This window comes from Garra rufa, chromosome 11, assembly GCF_049309525.1.
Source record: "Garra rufa chromosome 11, GarRuf1.0, whole genome shotgun sequence".
In the NCBI taxonomy this organism is placed as follows: Eukaryota; Metazoa; Chordata; class Actinopteri; order Cypriniformes; family Cyprinidae; genus Garra; species Garra rufa.
In genome coordinates, this window is record NC_133371.1 from 24,234,444 (window position 1) to 24,248,735 (window position 14,292).

The window sequence follows — 14,292 nt, forward strand, 5'->3', positions numbered from 1 at the left end:
CCCATATTTAAACGAACTAACGCGAACGCAGATAGAATTTCAATCAGAATAGGACACCTGATAGTCTGAAAAAATAATACCTAATTTGGAAAAAATAATACCTTTGAGACCACATTTAATACTTTTAATGGCCTTAAATTTGACAATTTTGATTTATCACTTTTTAATACTTTTTAAAACCCTGCGGATACCCTGTGGTAGAAAAAAAAGTGTACAAGCAATAGGGATAACCGCACCCTGGAGAGAATTGTGAAACAAAACCCATTCAAAATGTGGGGGAGATTCATTGGGGGAGTGGACTGCAGCTGGAGTCAGTGCTTCAAGAACCACTACGCACAGACGTATGCAAGACATGGGTTTCAGCTGTCGCATTCCTTGTGTCAAGCCACTCTTGAACAACAGACAGTGTCAGAAAGCGTCTCGCTTTTGAGAATTACATAAATATTGGAAATTGGAAAAGTTGCTGCTTAAGTTTTTATAATAGCAATTTGCATTTCCTCCAGAATGTTATGAAGAGTGATCAGATGAATTGCACAGTCCTTCTTTGCCATGAAAATTAACTTAATCCCAACTTTCCACTGCATTTCATTGCTGTCATTAAAGGACCTGCTGAGATCATTTTAGTAATCGTCTTGTTAACTCAGGTGAGAATGTTGACGAGCACAAGGCTGGAGATCATTATGTCAGGCTGATTGGGTTAGAATGGCAGACTTGACATGTCAAAAGGAGGGTGATGCTTGAAATCATTGTTCTTCCATTGTTAACCATGGTGACCTGCAAAGAAACGTGTGCAGCAATCATTGCGTTGCATAAAAATGGCTTCACAGGCAAGGATATTGTGGCTACTAAGATTGCACCTAAATCAACAATTTATAGGATCATCAAGAACTTCAAGGAAAGAGGTTCAATTCTTGTTAAGAAGGCTTCAGGGCGTCCAAGAAAGTCCAGCAAGTGCCAGGATCGTCTCCTAAAGAGGATTCAGCTGTGGGATCGGAGTGCCACCAGTGCAGAGCTTGCTCAGGAATGGCAGCAGGCAGGTGTGAGCGCATCTGCACACACAGTGAGGCGAAGACTTTTGGAAGATGGCCTGGTGTCAAGAAGGGCAGCAAAGAAGCCACTTCTCTCCGAAACAAACATCAGGGACAGATTGATCTTCTGCAAAAAGTATGGCGAATGGACTGCTTAGGACTGGGGCAAAGTCATATTCTCCGATGAAGCCTCTTTCTGATTGTTTGGGGCATCTGGAAAAAGGCTTGTCCAGAGAAGAAAAGGTGAGCGCTACCATCAGTCCTGTGTCATGCCAACAGTAAAGCATCCTGAGACCATTCATGTGTGGGGTTGCTTCTCATCCAAGGGAGTGGGCTCACTCACAATTTTGCCCAAAAACACAGCCATGATTAAAGAATGATACCAAAACACCCTCCAACAGCAACTTCTTCCAACAATCCAACAATAGTTTGGTGAAGAACAATGCATTTTCCAGCATGATGGAGCACCGTGCCATAAGGCAAAAGTGATAACTAAGTGGCTCGGGGACCAAAACGTTGAAATTTTTCGTCCATGGCCTGGAAACTCCCCAGATCTTAATCCCATTGAGAACTTGTGGTCAATCCTCAAGAGGCGGGTGGACAAACAAAAACCCACTAATTCCGACAAACTCCAAGAAGTGATTATGAAAGAATGGGTTGCTATCAGTCAGGATTTGGCCCAGAAGTTGATTGAGAGCATGCCCAGTTGAATTGCAGAGGTCCTGAAAAAGAAGGGCCTCTTTGCATAAATGTCATGTAATTGTCGATAAAAGCCTTTAAAACGTATGAAGTGCTTGTAATTATATTTCAGTACATCACAGAAACAACTGAAACAAAGATCTAAAAGCAGTTTAGCAGCAAACTTTGTGAAAACTAATATTTGTGTCATTCTCAAAACTTTTGGCCACGACTGTACATACAAGACGTTTCCAACTCTGAACCAATTCTGAAGAATGGCCCATATTGAAATAACTTCAGAATAATTTAAACCAAAAAGCATTCAGATGTCATTATATATGTTTATTACATATCACAAAATGGAATATAAAAAATAAAATAACTATAAGATACAAAACACATCTCTATAAAAAGAGACATCGTTTACAATAATGACAAAACTCCCTTTACTAAATGAAATGATCAAAAAAAAAAAAACTCTTTGGTTTGATCAGCTGCATATTTTTCTGTTTGTACATGAAAGAGAAGCAAAAGTATTGAACAGAACAAACAAATATAACTCTACTAACTAAAATACATGTGCATTAACATAGTAATCATTACATTCTGGAGGAGTAATAACAATATTCAAGAACAAACTCATACACTCACGCACACATTCCCTTACTTTCCAAAAAAAGTTAAAACATTGTCCAGGTGCTTGAAAGAAAGAAAGAAAAACAAAAACCTTTGGCGAGTCAATGCAACAAGTCCTATGTAACATAATTGTGTAAAATACAAACACTTTTATAAAAAAAAACAAAAATCAAAGACGCTACAAAACCTAAGCTAGAATGAGGGAAACAGCTTCAAGGTTCAATGACCCTGAAATGATTGATAAATGCATTAAATATTGCAAAAACAAAAACAAAGACAGGTATACTTAAGTCTAGAGTTAACAAAGGGTGACTACTGCGCACCTGTCAAAATCTCACTGGCCAAATATTCCACAAAAGCCTTATTGTTCAGTTGAATGGTTTAAAAAAAATAGCACCAAATTTTGTAGGGCCAGAAAAAAAAAATGTAAATGCTTCATGAATAAAAACAATAAAATGTGCAAAATATACAGAGTCATACTTGTAGCTTTGAATCACCTAGACTAAATTGCATTTGATAAGAATTCAATGGGGGGGGAAGGAAAAAATATATTTTGTGGAAATTCTACAATTAAAATAATTGATTTTTACAAAAACAACAACAAAAACATTTCACTGTATATGTACATGGTGGATTTGTAGTGTAAGAAGTGGCTGTTTTGAACAGTAAACAAATCTTAGGGTTCATGTGGAACAGTTGCATAGACATGTATTCAGTACTTCAGTTCCCTTCAAACACTCAAGCCTATTAGGTTTATACACAGTTTTATGGTAATGAGCTGGAATGCTTGGGTAAGCTCAATGGTTTATCTATGGAAACCAATGTTAATTATCTGCCATACTACAAAGTACAGGATTTCCATGGTCTGTTTAGTGTGCCATTGTGAATTTACTCTCTAAGATACTGTATACATGGAATATAAAACAACATAAATAGAGTGCTTCACTGTGTTCAAAGTGTAATGTTTGAAACCATCTACTCAGCTACTTAAGCCAATTGAAAGTTAAAGAATTAGTTCACTCCTGAATTCAAACTTCCTGATGATTTACTCACCCCCATGTCATCCAAGATGTTCATGTCTTTCTTCTTTTTAGTCGAAAAGAAATTAAGGTTTTTGAGGAAAACATCCCAGGATTTTTCTCCTTGTAGTGGACTTCAATGGGGATCAAGGAGTTGAAGGTCCAAATTGTAGTTTCAATGCAGCTTCAAAGAGCTCTACACCATCCCAGCCAAGGAATAAGGGTCTTGTCTAGCGAAATGATCAGCCATTTTCTAAAAAAAAAAACATTAAAATGTATATACTTTTTAACCACAAACGACATGCATTACGTAATCACGATGGAAAGGTCATGCTTAGTTAGTTCTTCATTTGTGTACTTTGGTTTACAAAGGTAGGGTAGGCTGAAAAACTCATCTCATCTAATTTTGTCCTCCAACTTCAAAATTTGTTTTTGCACATTTACTTTGTAAACACTGTACACGGTACTTTTGCCTTAGTCATGTGTGACCTTTCCGATGTGACTATGTAATGCGTAAAGTCGTGGACGCAGAGCTAGTGCAAGACGAGCATTGTTGTTAAAAAGTATTAAAATGTATATTTTCTTTAGAAAATGACATTGTTTTGCTAGACAAGACCCTTCGAAGGGGATCGCGTAGAACTCTTTGAAACTGCAACCCATTGATCCTCTTTGAAGTCCACTATATGGAGAAAAATCCTCAAATGTTTTCCTCAAAAACATCAATTTCTTTCCAACTGAAGAAAGAAAGACATGAACTTCTTCAATGACATGGGTGAGACATTATTAGGAAAGTTGAATTGTAAAGTGAACTAATCCTTTAAACCAAACAAAAAACTATTAAAACAGCACCTAAACTGAGCAGTGAGGATGTAGTACAATTTGTCACATGCACATTTAAAGGTTAGTTTGTCATCCAAGTCTTATCTTCCACCCAGTGTTGTGAGTTTACTGAAATCTTCTATCTGATTTCCTTCTCCCAGCGCAGGGTGTTGTTGGTGCATCCAGATATCTTTATGAGCCACCTGTACAGGATGTCAGTGCCTAGTTCGTGTTCAGACTCATTTTATACTTAGAATGAGTTGACCCATTTCACTCCAAGACACCAGGTTTGGGACCAGCATAAACATGTATGTACCTCTATTATATTGTCTTTAGGAGGGAAACCTATATGACTTGTTTCTGTCGATAAAAGATAAAAGTACTTGTCAGAGTCATATACTCTATAAAACTGAGAAATAACAAAAAATGTAAGGCACAAAGAAGGTGTTCCTGCATGCTCTTCACTCCCAGATAAAACAATCATGATTGCCTTTGACATATTAGTGTCTTCTTGCCATTTAGGAAGTCATGTAAGCCCTTGTAACAAGCCTCAAGCTGTGTTTCATCAAAAACATGTAGACACAATCTTAGATTCCTAGAGGTGAATATTGGTTATACAAATGGCAGTGCTCTCCTCTACTGCAGTTAAACCTCTATAGTCATGCCCTGGCAAATATGGTTTTCACAACTCCATTATTAGGTTGAATAATTCCACTATTTATAACTCCATCTACACAAGGAAGAGTAGGGAAAGACTCTAAACCTCTGAGGTTATAAAATCATAATTCCTCTCGCTTCTGGGACATGGTCGAATGGTCGAACTCTTGCAAGTTGAGATTTGGCATCCGGTAGGATGTCAAAAGGACTGGCGATTACAAACCCAGATCATCATCCACAGGGACAGACTGCAGTTGTGTAAGAATTTTCGAGTCCCCGTCCATGTCCTCCACCTCATCCAGTTGAGAATCTCTGTCCACATCTTCGCCTGGAGGAGGAGTGCCCAACAGGAGGGACTCTCCGCCTGGCAAGCCCAACAAAGCGGGGTCCTCTGGAAGGTCTCCTTTCCCACGCATGTCAAATAATGTCAGACCAGCAGAGGAGGACAGTGGGACAGGGCTCCAGCCTGGCTGGGAGAGTTGGTGGCTAGTTGCCACACCGCTACATATTGGACTGAGTGGGAGCATGCTATCAGGGCTAAGGGTCTGCTGGGACTGTAGGACGCTTGTAGGAGTGGGAGTGCTGGAAGAGTCTGGGGTGTCAGGAGAGGCTCCTGGGGTTGGGTTGGCAATTGTCCCTGGCTCAGGGCTGCAATAAAGTGTAGAGGAGCCAACAAACCCCAAAGGAGATGATTGTAGTGAATTTGAGGTTTGAACAGTGAGTGAAGGTGCTGGTTGATTCTCAAGTGCATGTACAGCTGAGGATTGAAGATCAAGGGTACTGTTGCTTGGGAGTGAATTGTCTGGGACGGACTTGACAGGCATGCTGGCAAACTGGATGCCAGCTGGGATAGTGAGGAAGAGTTTGCCATTTTGAACACTTAGGATGGGGCTGCCCCCAATGCCACCTGCGAGTAGGAAGTTGCCTGAAGATAAAAACAGAAGAAATACATCACATTTCAGAACAAAATAAACACCTGTTTTCCACTGCTAGTCAAATTCCTTTTGTGACCTACCTGGAGAGGCAGAAGGTAGCTGAATCACCCCAGAGTTGAGAAGCTGAACACCTGGGATAGTACCAGTAGGGACACTCTGAGGGGGACCTATTGGACTAAGGCGTATCGGTCCCTGGGCAACATTCAATCCTGTTCCAGATCCGGATGTCAGAATCTGGAAAGCACCTCCGGGTGATGGAATAGAAAGAGATGGAGTTGCTGGGACCACCTGAGGGAAGGACAGGGTTCCAGTTGGAGTTCCTGCGATGGATGACACAGGCATAAGTTGAGGCAGTGACAGGGGGACCAGCTGAGGTTGGCCTGAGTCTTTGGTTTGGGATATGGGCACAACTTGAGTCGGGGAGGAGATGGGAATGACTTGTGTACCCATGGAGGTCTGTATCTGTGGAAGGGAGGCTAAAGTAGATTCATCTCCTAGCTGAGGTGTAAGCACTTGCCCATCAGCCATCTGGGGGAGTGATAAAGCACTACTGGTGCTTATTGTGGTAAAGCCATTTTGAGGCTGTGCTTGCGCAAGTCTTGGGCCGATGTGCAAGGTCTGTGTCTGAAACTGAGAAATGGAGACTTGGGGTAATTGTGAATTCACTGGGGAGACTGGAACAAGCTGGGGGCAAGATGGCACGGTGGCCCCAGATGGATGTTGCATCAATTGAGAAACTGGAACGCCCTGTATTGATGGTACCACCTGGGGTAAAGACAGCACTTGAGGGCTAGAGATGGAGCAGCGAGTTGGTGACTGAGGATCGGCTTTTCCTAATACAACAATTTCAGGTGGCTGTGTGGGCTGTAGCGGCACCATAGGACTGGAAATGACTGAACTCATGGAGACAGCTGTTGATGCAGGAATACTATTTGGGGCCAGTGCCACCGAAGAAAGAGATGTGGGAGAGATGACAGAAGTAGAGATAATAGGCGAGGACATTGAGTTTGTAGGCAGTGATTGAGAGGCATCTGGAAGACTAATGAAATCTAATGGAGAGATGGTGCTGCTGGGTGTTTTTGTGTCCTCGCTAAGCGAGAGAGGTATTGTGCTAGTTAGACTGGCTTGTGGATTCAAAACCACAGTGGATAGGCTGCCTTGGGCCTCTATGTCATTAATGCCCCGTTCATCTTTGGTGATTACTTGAGCCCCGTTTAGTAGCAATGGTGCATTAGCTGTAACAGGACTGAGAGTGACTGTGTGGCCATCGCTCAGTGTCAACCCATTGATGATGACCCCCGTTCCAGCACCCGAGAGTATAGGGCTCCCATTAAGCAGCAGTGGATGAGAGCTTGTAAGGAATCCCCCGGTGCTGTTGAGAATAAGCTGACCAGTACTGCAAGGGGCACCAGAGAGAGATATCAGAGAAGCATTGGAGCTGCCTGTCTCTTGAGCAGCAGGTTTGTCAGCAATATCCTCCAGGTCTCCCTTGCTGGCTTCATCTTCTGTGCTGTGGTTGCCATCAGATTCACTAAAGAAAAGACAGAAACATTACATTTGGTTAATAGGTCTAAATGTAGTCTAAAAGTAGTTTCTATGGATTTCTACCATCAATCATCTAAAGTTTTTTTGACAGTTGTATCACTAGAGGAGAAATTTTAATTATTTACAAAACCAGACCCAGTGAACCTAACTTGCAGCACATATGGTCACTGATACTCTTTTATGTGTGCACTTGTAAAGAGTGACATCATGTTGTGTCAATCACGTTTATACGCAGCCTCTAAAACGTTAGTCACCAATGGCCTAATGGGCAGTGTGCCGACATATAACACTGTTGTAACATATAACACAATTTCGGACCTAGTGTGCAAAAATTGAGCCAACTAGTCACTCTGTGCATGTGCTGCAATAAGCAAATCATAGAAAAAAGAGTGCATTGACATATTTGCATGCATGTACAATATAAATGGCTGCTGAATGTTGTTCTAACATCTGATGCAAAATGTTTCAGAAATGTATTTTAGATCAATAAACATACTAGGAAAACTAAATTGTATTTTTGCATTCTAATTAGGGCTGGGTGATTCTTTCGATTTTTTCGATTAATTCGAATTTACGTTTTTAAGATGATTTAATTCTTTATAAAATCGAGGTATCGCGATTTTTTAATAAAAATATTAAATACATTGTAATTGGACCAATGGCAGAATAATTAAGAGGCAATATTGTCCGACCACATGATGGCGCGCCTAATTAACCGTTCTGTATTCAGAACGGAAAACAAATAGCCCGTTCTGGTAAAATAACGCGAGTCATTAGGGGACATGATTAGCTGCTTGCTAGCAAGTTTGCCTGTTACATTACAGTACATACAATTTCACTTACCAATGGTGCGACTAAAAAGAATCTTAGGTCGCACCGGTGCGACCAGCAGTTCAAGGGCAAAAAAAAAAAAAAAATACTGCATACGACTATGAAAAAATATTTAGGAGCACCATGTGCGACTGACCTGACCAGCATATTTGTATTTGCGCTGAGTGGAGCTTCAAAGGTTTTCATGTGTTTTGCACGTTGACTAATGTATCTCAAGTGCAGTGGCGGCTCCTGACAAATATCTCTGGGGGGGCAACTGTTCCGATTTTGGCAAAGATAACCGCTTTAATGGGTAAAATTATGATAAAATTCAGATAGCCAACTTTACAGCATTACATTGCATTGTTTGATTTGGTTTCCCTGTTCCTAGATGGCAACATCAGGCATGAATTGTACAAACTGTACAGTATTTTGAATAGCTATATTAAATTTATCGCAATGGTCTCAAATACACTGAAACACTTCCACCATGGCCATCAAGAGACACATTGTCATCAACTAGTTTGCCCTCTAAGAGTAAAAAAAAAAAAAAAAAAAGCCATACTGCTTTACAATTAAAGACTTTTTATTTCTCATATTAAAACTGTAATTAATCAAATCTTTCCAGAACATATTCAGTATAAATTTGGCTGCCAATATGCAATCAATACAACTATTTAAAATTCAACATTTGGAGAATACAACATATAACATACAAGGCCATAACCAGGGTTTGAAAATTAGTGAGGTGTTAAGAATTGTGCTATAATAACACCCACAAATGCACTACATATAGCCTAAACTTCAAAATAGACAGACATGTAGATGATTGTGAAAGATTTTTTATTCTGTATAATGTTTTACATGGAAAGTTCGTTTTTTTTAGCTGAGGGAATTTTTATTTTATAACAAGTTATAAAAATAACGTTAGAATAATGACACTGACATAAAACTAACGTTCAACTTTCCACTTTATAAACGTCCCAAAGTGTCACACTAAATTGGACAAACGAGTCAAAAAACACTTATAATAGGTGGATCTGGCAACAAACGGAGGCCGCTGCACCCGCGCTCTCACTCAACGCGTTCTCAAGCCCCGTTCACTGCGCTAGCTTCTCGCAGCAAACACTCATGTGATATGAGGTGGTTTAAACGGCTAAATAATCATTCGAAGAGCTTGACATTTTATTTTTGAATATAAAAAATGACCGAGGTCCGGACCTCGGTGACCTCATAGCTGGCTACGGCCGTGATAACATAAACAATTCACCATTTAATAACACACATCACTTGTATTGAAATTTTGCTCGCTTCTCTTTTAAGCAGGCAAAGTGATCAATTACCCTCTCATTAAAATCAGGCATGTTCCTGACAAGTTCCCTCTCCATTGAAAGCATGGCCGATGCATTCAGACGTCTCGCTACGCGTGCGTGCTGTACATCTTCGAGCACGCATCAGTGCGTATTACGAAATCACGTTGGGGCGAGCCCTCCCGGTGCCCATTGAAATGCATTGTAGGGTTCAAAATGTGAAAAAAAAAATCTCACAATATAACTCTATGAGACCGGCTGGGGCGATTTTCAATCTGACTGAGATCGCCACAAGGGGGCGGGGTTTTAGGTTGGAAAGTGACATTCAGGCTGTTGATTGTACCGTAATATGCAGACTAGGACTAGCAAAATAAGAGTCTTTTTCTCCTCTCTTTTTTCGTGTGGCTCAAGGAGGGCGATGCACTATCGCCCACCATGGGCCAGCCGCCCCTGCTCAAGTGTAGAGAGTGTAAATAAGAGACTGAATGGGCAGTAGCTTCGTTTATTAAAATAGAGCTTTGTGAGATTGCGAACTAAGATGAGTGATAGCTTTTAATCATTTTTAAGGGAGTTTGTAAACGAGATATTGATTTATTATAACAGTTAAATAAACAAGAAGTTATTATCAAGTGACTTACATTGTCTGACTATAACACTATTGCCTGATTTTGCTCCATTTCGTCGTCAAAAGTGGTCTGAAACAAGTCACAGCTGAGCCGCTGCGCATCTCCACTCAAACAGCGGTGTTTCGTTTATGAATGAACGTGCGTTTTTAAACGAATCTAGTGAAATGATTCAATTTCCCATTCATAAAGAGTCACTTGCTTTGTTCCTGAATTAACCATCTGTTCAAACGAATCAAATGAATGATATGATTCAGTAATTAAATCAGTGTCTTACCACCACCTGCTGGCAGATCGTTTCAGTTTTTTAAATCATTTAATATTTCTGTGTTCAAAATTGTATATTTTTGTATACGATATAAGTGCAAGAGAAAAGCATGGAAATATATATTTTCCTCCCATCTCATATTTATTTGTCTTACAAACATTTACTGTGTCTGGTATGATAAGAATGGGGCCTGGTGGAAAGCGATCACTGATGCAGTTGCAATGTATATTGCAAAATATATGGTGCCCATATATATATTGTGGAAAAGCTGGGGTTTCTTTACATGCTAAAAGTAGTAGGGGGGGAAAAATCGATTTAAATCGTACATCGGATTTTTTGTGAAAAAATCGGGGATTTTATTTTTAGGCCATATCGCCCAGCCCTAATTGACCTTATGCACGGAATACTTCCTTGTTTAGTCAAGCCAGCTCAGTCATTTCCGGTCAACTGTACTGTGCCGTAATATGAGCGTACTTTGTTCGTTTTCTCTACATAATACATTCACAATCGAAGAAAAGTGTTGTTTATCTAAGAGGACCAAACGTCCATATATACCGTTTCAAGAATGACAAATGCCAATTTAAAAAAATTCGCGAGTAAATCGGCTAAATATGCGCGAGTCATTGCTATGATTGACAGTAATAACCGGACAAACATCTGACAATCTGATGTCAAAAAAAGAGCTTAAATGATTCAGATTAAATACAGAGTAACAAAACTACAGCAGTAACAAGTATGTGCTGGTTAAATATAGGCTATTTAATAGATTTTACAGTTCAAGATAAAACTCAAAAGATAAAAAGATTACTAAAAAGATTACATTTTTAAAAGATTCAATTTTATAAAGTATTTCAAATTCCTATCGATTCATATTGAGTGCATTGTTCAATTATTATCCCATAAACATTTAACATATTTGTAGTGAACTATATTAGTATTTAAATAATTCACCCTTATAGGCTGTTTGTGTGTGAGCTTAATGACTTTCTGCACTTGCTATACTATATACTTAAGGGCGGTAAAAGTACTACAATTTATTATACTAGTAATTTTATAATAAATCGAAAAGCAAGACGTCTTGAAAATAGAGGGTGTTTGAAAGGCAGTAATAATAAATAATCCTCTGCTGCCATCTATTGGTTATATGCGGTAATTCCACTTTATTTTAGCCAAAAAAATACGTTTGATGCCGTTTTTATGAATGAAAAGTGAGTCCTTGAAGTACATTTTATTTCACAGCTGTAGAGTTAGAAAATAATAAAGGCTTTAAAATATTGCAAGATTTTAAAAATGTGTTCATGACTATGAAGGCAAGTTAGTGATTATCAAAAATATGATTAAGATGTCCTTGAAGAGAAATATTGCTAGCTAGCTAACGTTAGCATAAACACATTATGATGGTGTTTAGCTGTCAGCATTTAAATGTACAACTATGCAGATACGGAGATTACGGGATTGCCAGGCTCCACATTTAAATTATTTAGCTATTTAAATTATGTTGTTAAATAATATGAAACTGAATGTTCATGCCGCTAACATTGTTTATAATGTTGCAATTATATTTTTTCTCAGTTTCTGATAAGAACGAGGCAGTAGATGAGTCTCACGAGTGTCCACCTAATATATAACACATATAAAATGAGCTTCAGCGGAAGTTTATGAGCTGGCTTATCTTTATGCGGAAGTTCTAAAGAACGCTCCGTGCATAAGGTCAATTCTAATATATATTGCTGATGAAAATACACAGACATAACATACATGTGCTTTTAGGGAATAGGAATAATTGAGATCATAATAAAATTTAGATATTCTGGCTCTATTAATTTATGCCTCATGGACCAAATCGAAGCCAACTCCATCTAAAGTAATTGTTTTTTATTAAATCTTTCCAAATATTTTGTTATAATTGTAGTTTGAACATAGTAAGGTTTTCTTTTAATGTAGATAAACAATTTGACAATTTATTTTTTTAACAAAATGTGACTGCAATTGTTTATTATGGGGCAGCCGATTCAAATTGCACTGAAGGAAATAAACAACTTTTAAAATGTATGAAGTTCATTAACTTGAATGAGGGAAAACAAACACACACACACACACTCAAAACAAGACTACAAAGAAACTAGTGGTTCTACTTTGTGGAACCACTGTAAGTACACTTAAGTCTTAATTAAGCTTTTATTTATTTATTGTGTTATTTTTTTAAACCCTGTCCTTTCCATCCTAAGATTTAACTATCAATGGACTACAGAAAGACATTGTGGCGCAGAAGTTCAGGAAACTCGAGCCACTCCTGGCGCCCCTATCTCACATTTCACAACAAAGCAACATGCTTTCCGCCGTGTTTTCTAAGACCACCTTGTCATTTTCACTTGTCAGACACCTCATTAAACAATTATAATACAAGGCAAATTTGACTAAATGTGAAACTTTTTTCGCATCTGTATCGCCCATCTGTGTTCAAACTAACAAACAAAAAGTTTCCTAATATGTTCAAGGGTTTGTAACATCCAGCAATCTATCATATGCTGCACACTAGGCCTTTAAGAGTGCTTACAGTAAAATGAGAATGTAACAACCTCCACCAGACCGTGCGATTTGTTCAGATGTCAAGATTTCTAGTTTACACCCTCGTTCTAGTGTAAACCTCGCACACAATAGCGGTTTGTTTACTGCTCTCATCTCTCAGTTTGGCTCAAGAATGTTTCTGTCAGGCCTGAGAGAAATCACTGTTTATATTGCTTTGACGATCGAAATGCAAAGTGCTTACCTTTTGCTGTTGGTACCGGACGGGGTCCGGTCCCTCTGTCGGCGATTCTTGAACCAGTTGCTAACTTGAGTCAAAGAAAGTCCGGTGACTTTGGCTAAATTCTTCTTCTCGACCGGAGTGGGATACCTGTTGATCTTGTAACATTCCTTCAGAGCGTTGCGCGACTTCTCCTTGAAGCAGTACACCGTCTCCTCTCCGTCCCAAATAGTTTTGGGCAAAGGAAACTTTTTGCGCAGTCGATATTTGTCCACAGCGCCTAGACTGCGACCCCGAGACCTCTCAGCCTCCTTGTAGCGCGCCTTCAAGTAGAGGTCTTGAAGGAACCCATGGTTACTCGGGTGGAAGTCATGACTGTCCAGGATGGCGTACAGCTCGCTGAATTCCTCCCGGTGGAAGGCGACCAGAGCCTGGGCCTTCAGTAGGGTCTCGTTGCCACGTAGCAGATCGGCCGAAGGAGGGATGGTGGAGAGGAATCTCCACAGGCGATCCACATTGCCCGCTTGCAGGAGCGCTTCGCACAGACACGCGACCTGATCGGTGGAAAAACTGAGCGCCGAGTTCTGGAAGGTTTGGAGCAGTTGTTCTGAAACTTCGTCCGGATCCGTCTCCTCTTTGACTTTGGCTTCATCTTGCGTGGACTCCTTTGGGCCGTTTTCACTTTGTTCTGTGGACTCCAAAGACAAGGAAGCCATTTTTATTTTAACTTTTTTCCTTCAAGTTCCTCCTCCCTCCCCTTCTGTGTCTCTCTCCCATTCTCCCGTAGGCGAGTGAGCGCTGCTGCAGAGCGAGGCGTCACGCCCCTGCGTTTCGTCAACCTCCCCCATCTAGACATCCACCACAGGCCTGCTGCATTTCAATCTGGCTCCTTCATTACCATTGTGCAATCCTTTTTTTCCAAACCACATTTGTTTCACATTGAGAAACAAACAACAAACAAATCTCACGAGTTTTGTAAGTTTACATCTTTGCATACAACTGCTTTCGAACTCACATGTGGACATGAAGGTTTACACAACAAATTAAATCTACAAAATCTGCAAAATGTTAATTATTTTACCAAAATTAGTGGGATTATGTTTTAGCACTGATCTGAATAAGATATTTCATATAAAAGACATTTACATATAGTCCACAAGAGAAAATCATAGTTGAATTTAAAAAAAATGACCCAGTTCAAAAGTTTACATACTCTTG

At 39.6% G+C, this 14,292-nt stretch overlaps 1 protein-coding gene across 1 annotated transcript; it reads right to left on the reverse strand.

The window, feature by feature from the left end:
- Positions 1-3,432: 3,432 nt before the first annotated feature.
- six5 (SIX homeobox 5) lies at positions 3,433-13,815 on the reverse strand. The gene is made up of 3 exons (XM_073850749.1): positions 13,099-13,815; positions 5,853-7,303; positions 3,433-5,762 (listed from the first exon to the last, which is right to left on the reverse strand). The coding sequence occupies exons 1-3, from the start codon at positions 13,788-13,790 to the stop codon at positions 5,053-5,055; spliced, it is 2,853 nt and encodes a 950-aa protein (XP_073706850.1). The 5' UTR covers positions 13,791-13,815; the 3' UTR covers positions 3,433-5,052.
- Between the last annotated feature and the right edge of the window lie 477 nt (positions 13,816-14,292).

What these genes read in the sequence shown, in the direction of transcription:
- six5 (XM_073850749.1), bottom strand. Translation starts at nt 13,790, where the DNA reads ATGGCTTCCTTGTCTTTGGAGTCCACAGAACAAAGTGAAAACGGCCCA. An exon ending in TCCGGTACCAACAGCAAAAG is followed by an intron (nt 7,304 to 13,098) that starts GTAAGCACTTTG and finishes TCTTTTCTTTAG; the next exon opens with TGAATCTGATGGCAACCACA. An exon ending in GCTACCTTCTGCCTCTCCAG is followed by an intron (nt 5,763 to 5,852) that starts GTAGGTCACAAA and finishes TTTTATCTTCAG; the next exon opens with GCAACTTCCTACTCGCAGGT.